This window comes from Anoplopoma fimbria, chromosome 11 (genome assembly GCF_027596085.1).
Source record: "Anoplopoma fimbria isolate UVic2021 breed Golden Eagle Sablefish chromosome 11, Afim_UVic_2022, whole genome shotgun sequence".
Lineage (NCBI taxonomy): Eukaryota > Metazoa > Chordata > Actinopteri > Perciformes > Anoplopomatidae > Anoplopoma > Anoplopoma fimbria.
In genome coordinates this window covers 8,799,150-8,810,768 of record NC_072459.1, presented here as the reverse complement: position 1 = coordinate 8,810,768, position 11,619 = coordinate 8,799,150, and the positions used below count along the sequence as shown (strand labels likewise).

At 38.1% G+C, this 11,619-nt stretch overlaps 1 protein-coding gene across 1 annotated transcript; it reads right to left on the bottom strand.

Moving 5' to 3' along the window:
- Positions 1 to 5,197: 5,197 nt before the first annotated feature.
- mfsd11 (major facilitator superfamily domain containing 11) lies at positions 5,198 to 11,592 on the bottom strand. The gene is made up of 14 exons (XM_054607903.1): positions 11,330 to 11,592; positions 10,588 to 10,730; positions 10,424 to 10,479; positions 10,001 to 10,108; positions 9,829 to 9,908; positions 9,646 to 9,742; positions 9,489 to 9,547; positions 9,208 to 9,367; positions 7,921 to 7,964; positions 7,770 to 7,835; positions 7,563 to 7,688; positions 6,832 to 7,006; positions 6,146 to 6,281; positions 5,198 to 5,359 (listed from the first exon to the last, which is right to left on the bottom strand). The coding sequence occupies exons 2-14, from the start codon at positions 10,681 to 10,683 to the stop codon at positions 5,198 to 5,200; spliced, it is 1,365 nt and encodes a 454-aa protein (XP_054463878.1). The 5' UTR covers positions 10,684 to 10,730; positions 11,330 to 11,592.
- Between the last annotated feature and the right edge of the window lie 27 nt (positions 11,593 to 11,619).

The window sequence follows — 11,619 nt, the reverse complement described above, 5'->3', positions numbered from 1 at the left end:
TTTTCGAACGTCATTAACCGGCGTCCGGCCTCCCGCCCGCAGCGGTGATCTGGGCGGCCGTTGGTGGAGTCAGTGCGGCCGTTATAAACGTTATCAAGAGAAAACAGCAACGGCGGCCAGGGCAAAACACACGGGGTTTACCGGAAACACACAGGGGTTTACCTTTCAAAGTAAAACTTAAACCAAGACGACACATTCTAAGGGCCAAGGATCCCCAAACTGATAGAGAGATGGAGCAGGGACCCCCTACTATATGTATTGTATAAAATTGTGTTTTATATTAAACTGGGCCTAGTGCCATGTATAAACATACCTTGTTATTGTGCATTCATTACTAAGTTATTCAAATAATACACAGGTTCATATATTCATGTTTTTATTTTAAACATGTGCAAGGTACAGTGAGTAGGGTGGCCGTGCCAATGGTATTTATAAACATACCTTGTCAACTGATACCAATATCTTGCAAAAATGATTGCACAAGGATTCGTGGGTGAAGTAAACATTTTTTTACAACGTTATCTTCTTTTCATATAATATTGCAGCGTGCGTCCTTGTGTCTGGGATCTTAGTCAGACACAAACATTTGTGGAAAAACAATTGGGGGAAAAAAATATTTAAAAAATATGAGAAATTGTCTAATCAACCAAAGATTTCGCAGACCCCCTGTTGAAGACCTCTGTTCTAAAGAATTGTTTCATTTAAATGGTGTTTGTAGGAGCTATTTATAGGATATTAGTATTAAGTTATTTTATGCATAAGCAATATTGTTTAATTATTCTAGATGTTTGCTTATTTAGGTTTGATTGTTTGATTTATTAAGATAGCCTTCTATTGATGGTCATTCTTTTAGTGTAATAATATTTTTGTTGTTGTTTAGTTTTGGGTTTGGTAATTTATTTTGAATTGGGTAACACTGTGGGCACCTGCGGTTACATATAGGAGTAGGCAGGTATAGGACCAGCATGCACCGTGGTGGGCCTATAGTTTTTTACCAGCGCATGAGAGTCAGCGACAGGATTCCCTTTGTTTTTTTGTTTGTTTGCTTGTTTTGTTGGACCAAATAAATCATCAACAACACGGAATTCTGTTTGGACAATAACTTATTTTGCCTGCGTAAACCATAAACCCATGGTGCGTCAGTGGCCCTTTGATTTAAGTTTGTTTTGGGATTTTTTTGACAATTGGCCACTACAGTGTTGTAAATTATTATTTTAATTATTCTTGTTACAAGTATGCTCTTTAGTTCAACATTTTATGCGAGCCTTTTGCAATGGTGGAACGTCACTAAGCAGCCTACATTACTGGACTTAAATACAAATATGAGGAACTTGTACTTATGTGAGAATTTCTTTTCATGTCATTTTATATTTTACTCAACTACTATATCTATTTTGTAATAAAGTTAACAAAAGTTCAGCGGAAATGATTAGCTATAAATGAATTAGTCGATGGACAGACAAATTAATTTGGAAATATTTTGATGGTTGAAGTCATTTTTCATGTAAAAACATTTCATGATTCACAAATGTGAAGATTTGCTGCCTTTCCTTTGAATAATGTTACTGCATTAGTAATAATTTGGGGTAATTGCAGAACCATGTCTCACTATTTTTGCTATTTCTTACAAACCAACCAATTAATCAATTGAAAACAATCAGCAGATTAATCCATAATGAAAATACTAATTTAAAAATACTTTAAAATTAGCTCTTTGACCAACTGTAGCATTAAAATCCTGCTGTAACATTAATGTACACGTAATAATAATCTAATGATAGAATATATAGTTGTAAAGCAGTCACAGTTTTAATACTTTAACTACATTTTACTGATTATACTGACATGCTTTTATCGAAGAACATTTTACTGATTATTTTTTACTGTGTGGTAATAGTACTTTTAATAAATTAAAGGATCTGAGTATTTCCTGCGTCAATGTCCTGTTGTGAAATTGTTACACTCTTATTTTCAGATTGAGACCGGATGTAGTATTTAGTATTGTTCTCGCTTGTCGTCACGTCCCCACGCTGGGCTCCACTGGCAGCGTTACTGGTAACTAGGCAACAAAAGGCAATCATGCTGCGTTCAGGGAACGAGAAAAACTGGCAGATTTCATATGAAAAAGCTTCTTGTTTATTATTTAAAAGTAAATGGTCAGAAAGCAAACCTTTATTCTGTCTGTTAATAAGGATAATTTAAGTTTAAATAATACTGTTAAAATCCAGAGTAAGTGAGCAAGTAAAACATAATAAAGATTATTTATAGGGACTTTTTGTCAGATGGAAGCGAATTAAAGTCAGAATATTTGCATGTTTTCACACCTCAAAGTACAGTTTGTGACGTTGTCATGAACTGCAGCTGCTCCTGTCCAGCGTGGTCAAACTGAGGTCCAGATTTTCAGCAAAAAAGAAGCATGTTATCCGATTTTTAAATTAATTGAACTTCCTAGTAACCATAGCTCTTTTCTCATTATTACATTTAGATGATACAGTTTTTTTGGTTTATCCAGGTAAAAGCAAACAACTAATGTTCAAAATAATATTTATTGATAATAAAAACAAGCAAGAGAAAGTTCGGGTGACATTCTTAATTACCACATCCAAGTATAAAATCACCTTCATAGTACACAAGCATTTCCCTTAACATCCTGGAGACTGATTTCATCCTTTGATTTTGCTTCATGAAACAAAACTTAAACCCAACGGTCTCATTTAGCAATAAATTAACTGGACGAATGTGCTGTAATTCATAATTGACACTTAAAACAAAATAAAGAGAAAAGAAATACAGCATCTCAGATATCTCTTCCCACATGAACATTACAAGAAGTTTCATATTTAGCACTGTGTTGGTTTGGCATCAGATCAGTTTTACAACATCGGTGATTAAAAAAGAAACGACTCCAGAGGCAGCAGCTCTGAGAGGATGTAAAGGTCATCGTAAAGGAATCACAACGTGAGAAAATAAAAGTTAAAGTCCACAGTTTGGTTGTTTTGCCATCGGCACGTTAAAGGTGAGTCCTAATCGTTCTGAATGTCCTTTAACATAACGTGTTTAGTGCATTTCCTTCCTCTTTAAATATTTACAGAGTATTCAGCGTCCTGCGTCGTTTACATCCATGTTTACTTGGTAACAGTTGCTACGTTTGTTGATGACGGCGTGCTGCATATTTACAGTACAAGATTCAAACAAACAGCATTAATGGTGGTAAAAAAACTCCACAGTAGAAACTAGTATTATTTACTATTTTTGATAGACATTTTTCAAGCAGAAATAGTGACACAGTTCCAATATCCTCTGATTCCTGCCTCTCAAATGAGACAATTTCCTGCTTTTCTTTATCAAATATAATTTTAAACAGAATATTTTGGGGTATTTCGACTGTTGGTCAAACAAAACAAGACATTTAAAGATGTCAAATTTGGCTCTGTGAAATTTTGATGACCATTTATTGTTTTTGACGTGTCATAGACTAAACAATTATTGATTAATTGAATCAAATGATCTGCAGATTAGTAGACGATGAAAATAAAGACACCTTTAACAGAAAACCTGGTTGCGTTGTGTTTGAAAGGTGTTTAACATAAAACATTCTCAAGTTGAATTGTAGGAAACCGGCGTGTTTGAATCTTAAACTGTTTGCTGCTTCAGAGCCGATCATTCTTTTCCCGACTTTACTAACATTAAATCACCGGAGTGCCCCCTTTAAGCTATGATGTTGGTGATATGATTTTATAACATCACCACCAACGTGATTATAATTCATCCTGAACATCTGGAACACTTTTCTAATCATTATATTTTAGAGATAGAGATATTTCCCTCTGACTTGACATTTAGAGCCGACCTGTTCACGTTGTCACCGATGTGAAACTAAACTTTTACCCTCTCATCGTCTCCATTTTCTTCACAGAGAACGCTCAGCACTGATTCTTTTCTTTCTTTCTTCTGACTCAAACCAAACAGCTTCTGTTCATTTCATTTGAGCTAAAAACAGCCACCAACTTGTAATCATAAAGAAAATCCTGGAATGCAGAGTCATCTGGATCTTATTACAACTAAACCGATTAAACAGCACTTAGTGTGTCATGAAGGAACCAGAAAAGAAGAAACAGAAGAGTCGAGGGGGAAAAAGCTTCACTCACAAATAAAAAAAACAAATCCTTGATAATGTTTCCCTTTTTACTGCAGTCTTTAAATGAAAGTCAGGATATCTGTTCTAAAATTAATTGTGAGGGTGTGATCAGCTTGTGACTGCGGCTCTCAGAGAAACTGGAGAGGAAAGCTGCTTCATGTGCCCGTTTCCCAACATTATAACGGACAGACTGTTCTGTCTGTTTGTTAAATCTGAATCAAGGTCAGATTTACATGCTTCTGAGCAAAGAGGAACTTTAAAGGATATATCTGGTTTTGTTCTACTTTTAATTGTCATCAAATCCCATGAAAAGACTAAAATCAGCAGAACGTCTCTCAATACTGTGTGACTTCCTCTCTGCGTCTTTAAAAACACAAATATATATAGTTTCATCAGTAATCCCCCAAAAAATAGCTGTGATTTTTAATCAAACAAAAAGGAGGAAACAGTGATTTAGTTGGGGACTATTTTCAGCGGCGGATCAATCCACATTCGGTGCTCTAGTGTGTATAAAGGAACCCGTCACCCAGTGCAACAGTGAGCCTCATTGGTGAATTTTAAATTGGAGCAGACTGAGAAACGCACACAGTATTTATTAATTCATTGTTGGGTTTGTTCTTGTCATGAGAGAAAATGAGAATATAATCCAGCTGGACACAAATAAGAACCAGTTTGGTTTTAAACCTGCAGCTGATTGACAGTCAAGTTTTTTCTACTAGCCCTCTTTATCTCCTTTCATCAAAAAGTGCTTTTTATTTCATCTTCATCCATCACGCTTCAGTAGAGTCAGTTTATTTTCGGGATTTGTTCAGTTTGTTTTTATATTTTGGTGCAGAAAATGATAAAATAAGAGAGGAATGAACTAAAATGAGGTAAATCTGTTCTTCCTCGAGTCGTTTGATGTAGTTACAGAAGAATGTTTGGTTCCTGCAGACACTAGCAGGCTTCTACAGGTGTAAAAAACAAACATACCACAGAGTCAGAGGCCTCCTCCTCCTCCTCCTCCTCCTCCTCCTCCTCCTCCTCCTCCTCCTCCTCCTCCTCCTCCTCCTCCTCCCATCAGATGCTGTCGTAGTCCGACGCTCTCCTGCTGGACTCGGCCCTCCACTCGGCCAGGAAGAAGGTGATGGTGCCCAGGAAGCCCGCCACTACCAGGATGAGCAGCTGCCAGTGCAGCAGCAGGTAGTTACTGTAGAAGAAGGCCAGAGCGGCCATGATGGACTGCAGAGCGGAGAGAAGAAGGAGAGAAGAAGGGAGGCCATGTTACAGGAAAACGGAGAAACTGAGCAGAGAGAGTTTATACTCAATCAACAACCAAAAAATATTATGGGAGGGGGGTAGTATTCTGAGGAAAGAGCTTTACAAGATTAAAGTTGTACATTTATGAAAAATAAATTGAATATTTTATTTTATAAAGTAATACATTTGCAAGAAAAAACCTCAGGTTATATCTGAGATTAATGTCACAAATATAAATTATAAAAATATATAAATTTGTTGTGAAGGAACAACATGGCTTCAATTTGCAAGATGGATAAACTTCACCACATAATAGACGCCATCGTTTAACTCAACTTTAACGTGATCTGCCTATTGAAAAAAATATTAATAATGTTAATATTTATTTTTGGTAATAAAAGAAAACGATAGATAACGTGAAAGTAACGCTGGCGTCTATGCTGTGATGATCCAACCTTGCAAAATGAAACACAATTTTTCCCAGTTTTTGTCATACATTTTTTATTTTAATCTCAGATAATGTCTGCGTTTTTCTGCTAAATGAACAATTTCATAATCTCAGAGAATATTACAGTCAGAGATTAAAAGAAACTGCAGTTTAAAATCCACAACAGTCCAAACTTTAATCACTTCATCATTTTATCCTATTAAAACATCTGTGTGAAATTCTCGTAATAAGGAGATTCATTCTTGAGTTATGGCCAAAAAGATGGTTAGAGAGGTCACAGTGACCTTTGACCTTTGACCACCAAAATCTAACCAGCTGACCTGTATGAACTTGAAGACGGCGAAGGCCGGAGCGCTGTTGTCGTGGAACGTGAAGCCGATGATGCTGAGCAGCTGCGTGTTGAAGCAGCTGTCGCCCAAACCGAGCAGGAAGCTGCAGAGCAGAGCCACGCCCACGCTGAGAAGGGACACGCACACGCACACAAACACACAAACACACAAACACACAAACACACAAACACATGGGGGGTTAGCTTTAAAAGATAATAATTTATGGGTTAAGGAATAAGAGTAAAACATTTAATAAGATATACCCTTCCCTGCCCTGTTTACTACCTTTAATAAACACATCTCTATGTCTCTAATTCCATTCTATCAGGATACAAACCAAACTTTATTTGGATTATTAAGAAGCTCTAACACAATGTGTTAAATCAGAACATGAGGGTTGAAGTGACTCATGTTCACTGTGCATCAGTAAAGAGGAACTGTGGAGAAAACACAGTGTTTCAGTGGGACAAATTGACAACATCAGGACCAGGTGTCACAGGAGGGAGGCTTCTAAAATAGACAAACTTCCTTTGTGAAACAGGAGTTCTAGCCTCTGAATCTGGACCCACATTGTGTTTGTTCAGTGATTCAGAGTACTAGTATTAGTATTATTAAAGTGTTAGTATTATTAAAGTATAAGAATTATTAAAGTATTAGTATTATCAAAGTATTAGTACCTGGGGGTGATGAAGGCCTGCAGGTCCGTCCCTTCCTCTGGAGCGATCGGAGCGTCGCTGGCGATGTTGAGGTAGATGAGGTAGAAGGCCACGTAATGAGTGATGAGGCCGAGCAGAACCACCGGGTTCCTCCCGAACCGGCTGCACTTATTCATCATCCCGAACACGCCTCCTCCTGTCGCACGGAGAGAGACAGGAAGTGAGTCACTACTGCCTCCAGATGTTTATCAGGACAAATCCTTGATTTATCTACTGCATATTAAAGTACTACATTGTACTTGTTACGGCACCACATCTCAGAGGATAATATTGTACTTTTTACTGTACTACATTTAAGAGGTAAATATTGTACTTTTTACTTCACCACATCTCAGAAGTAAATATTGTACTTTTTACTGTACTACATCTCAGAGGTGAATATTATACTTTTTACTGTACTACATTTAAGAGGTAAATATTGTACTTTTTACTGTACTACATCTCAGAGGTAAATATTATAGTTTTTACTGTACTATATCTCAGAGGTAAATATTGTACTTTTACTCCACTACCACTGGATATAATAGGAAAACATTTTACTGATCAATCAATAGTTTCACTTTAATTTGTTTTGAGTGCAGGATTTGTATTTGTATTACAGTTTTTCTACAGTGTGGTAATAGTACTTTTTACTGCATAAAGGATCTGAATACTGTCAGAATCAAGGTGAAGACAGGATTCAGAAGACTCACCTAAGATTTCTCCGATGCCGATGCAGATGCCGGAGAGGCCGATCAGACTCTTAGCATCCTGGCCAAACCTCGTCATGGCTCCAATACAGGTCCCGTACACTCCGCTGTAGAACGTGAGCTCCAGGCCTGACGGAGCAGACAGAGACCATGAACCCAGACTCAGAGGTTACATCCTCCACACCTGCACACACCTGGATCTCATCTCACCTGTGTATCCTATGGAGACGCTCAGCAGCATCATCTCTTTGGTAGCAAACATTTTAAACGCTTTCACTGCAAACAGAAAGAAAAGAAGAGGGAGGGTGTTAACAGGTGTTACACTGAAGGTTAAAGTGGAGGTTATTTTTATTTAACTCACCAAAAGCATCCAGAGCTTGTGACCAGAGGCCTGGACGAGCTGAGCTGCAGAGAGGAGGACGATAAAGACGTTATGATAAAATCTGTTTGACCCTCAACCTTTCACACGCTCATAGTTTTCTTCTTGGACATATTTTCACCGTCCATCTCGTCCCTCAACGGGACTCTGCTGTCATGGCGACTGTATCACAGCAGTTTTAAAGAGAAATGTGGAAAAGACAACAGAGGAGAGCATTTACAGTGAAAGGTCAGCTGTCTCGTCCTCTACTGTTCCTCTGAAACACTGATCCGGGGGCTGCCATCTATGCAGCCCCCGAATATGCTCCAGGACAGTTGCAGGGTTTTTGTGGAACTCTTTATGTTTAAAAAAAGGTTATTTAATGCTGACATCACATTTATACCTGTGCAATAATCACATTTATACTGGTGCAATAATCACATTTATACCTGTGCAATAATCACATTTATACCTGTGCAATAATCACATTTATACTGGTGCAATAATCACATTTATACTGGTGCAATAATCACATTTATACCTGTGCAATAATCACATTTATACTGGTGCAATAATCACATTTATACTGGTGCAATAATCACATTTATACCTGTGCAATAATCACATTTATACCGGTGCAATAATCACATTTATACTGGTGCAATAATCACATTTATACCTGTGCAATAATCACATTTATACCTGTGCAATAATCACATTTATACTGGTCCAATAATCACATTAATACTGGTGCAATAATCACATTCATACCTGTGCAATAATCACATTTATTCAATAATCACATTAATACTGGTGCAATAATCACATTCATACCTGTGCAATAATCACATTCATACCTGTGCAATAATCACATTCATACCTGTGCAATAATCACATTTATACTGGTCCAATAATCACATTAATACTGGTGCAATAATCACATTTATACCTGTGCAATAATCACATTCATACCTGTGCAATAATCACATTTATACTGGTGCAATAATCACATTTATACCTGTGCAATAATCACATTCATACCTGTGCAATAATCACATTTATACTGGTGCAATAATCACATTTATATCTTTGCAATAATCACATTCATACTGGTGCAATAATCACATTCATACCGGTGAATATATACTTCATACTCATAAACATGTTGCACATTAAAATCATCTTAATCTCCATCATCATTTGGTGAATTTGATCATTTCCAGGACTTTGTCATGGATCCACACACAGTAACAGAATCACAGGTGCTCCAGGCCTCCTGTGAACTCTCACCTGGCCGTGGAGCAGCTCTCTGTGGATTCGGCGTTCAGCAGCGACTCCTCCACCTCAGAGGTAACCGGTTCAGGATCAGGCTTCCGGATCAGAAAGAAGAGGAAGCAGCCCACCAGACTGATCACCGTGAGGGAGATGAACACCGTCTGACGGTCTTTGTCTGAGACACACAGCATGAGTCACGCGCTCAAAATTAAACTTCTTATGAGAATGGGAACTGAGTTCTCTATGAATAGCAATAAACACTTGAGACGGAGATTTGATCAAATACAGCTTCCTACCGGTTATGTGAACGTGTCCATGCCAGGCGCAGTAAATGTAGAGATTTCCAAAGAACAAGCTGCAGAGAGATGAGGGGGACATTCAGAACAAAAAAAAGGTACACACAACAAAAACCTTGAACTAGATTCAGGTACATGCTGGTTCAAAAAGGTTCACCTGAACTGCAGCAGTGCCCAGAATATGCCACTATTCCTTCCAATGGTTTTATCAGTGGAGTTGATGGCCAGCACATTTCCCTGAGCTGTCCACAAGACTTAAAAACACAAAAAGGGAGAAGATGTAAACGTGGAGCTGACGTGTTCCGGAGGTAGAAATGTTCATTAGATGATGTGTCTTTACCTGCTGCTCCTATTCCCACCAACACAGAGGCTGTATAGAAGCTCCATGTGTACGGGTGGATGAACATAGCGATGTAGCCGCTGCAGAACACAACATACGAGACGTTAGAAGTCTGAATTTAAATGGAAAAGAAAGACAGGTTTATTTTGTGTTAGTCAGCGTGGAGGCTTACCTGTACAGAAGCCCACTGAAAAACATGGACAGCTGCGGTCCAATGACAGTCACCACTGAGGGGGCGATCATGTTGGACGCAGAGAAGACGCCATAGATGATGGCCATGCTACGAGAAAAAGACGACAGGACGGTTAATGTAAACAGTGAAGGACTTCCTTGTGATGCATTCAAAGATTTCCCTTTCTTAAGTGGTAAGATTAAGGTCATGTAGTATGTTTTCTGGGACCCAGACTGACTGGCCTTTCCTAAAAATTTGTTTGACTAAGATTTGATTAGGATTCCTGAGTGCCACAGATTTGATTATAGAAGGTACCATTAGCTGTGTATAGATGCTGAGAAAGTCTACAGCGAATATCTGCACAGATGTTGTGTACTGCAGAGTCAGATGATGAGATGTGAATTTTAATCTAAGAATACTGACCTGGTGTATCCGCTGCCATGGAACTCTGTGTTATTGTAGCTCTTAAGAACTGTTTGCTGTAAAGATGAAGACATAAGACTGTTCAGGTATGAAGACTGATTGATGCATCTTATCTTAAGTTATGTCTGATCAACCTGGAATGTTCATCAGCAGATCCAACATACCTCTATATTGCCGCATGTTTGAAAGGCGGTGAACATGAACATAAAGCCGAAGCCCAGGATAACTATGTTTAACAGCCTCTTCCCCTCTGGACTCATTTTGAACGATGTTTGCAGACTCCTTGAGGAAGTGAAAAGAAAATAACCTGAGAATAGAAGAAGAAATGTAGAAATTAGAACAAGTTAAATGAATGCACTCACTGCAATCTTTTTTTGTAAAAACCAAGCTTTATTAAAAAAACCTGTTGTTTTATCAAAAACACTTACGCAATAAAAGGAAAGTGACACATCATAAACGTGTTTCGACATTTCTTTAATTTAAATGCGCACACTGATCATTTCGGCATACAATAGATATACACAACAACAACTTTATTACGATAAAATACCTTTATAGAGGTGCTTTCCACTGTGCACATCTCATAGTGTTTTGGTAACAGCCTAGACATGAATGTCTAAATAAAAGTTAGAATTAAAGAAGTGTTGTTTGGTGAATGCAGAGTTATGAAGTGGGTCATTTGGATTACAATAAGACCTAAATGTATGACTCATCCTGCATTATGTCTGACTTGAAGCAAAGGAAGACTTAGTTGACAGATTGTTTAAAGGTTTTTTTTCTTAGTGTTCATGTATGAAACTGAAGAGGAAAGGACTGAGACAATGGCTGATCCCAGGAGACAGAGGTGTATTTCCGTGTGTGCGCTAAAGAAACAAACTGAAAGCTTTAACACAGAAAACAACTTACCAACAACGCTGCAGCTTTGTGGCTAACACCTTTAGACCGCTCCTCGTTGTGCTTTTAGAAACATATTGTTTTTTTCCGCTTTTCCCGATATCTTCTGCTCATCTGCTCTGTGCGGTTCCTTAAAATAACTTTAACGTGATGTATCCGTGTGAAAAAGAGATCATATGGAACAACTTTCACGTCACCCGGTAAACAGGACCTGCACGAAACTATAAGGGGCAGTCATGTGAGTGGATCAGCTGACTGCTGTGGCACATTCACCAAGAGCGAATCGGCTTGTTGCGTCTGTT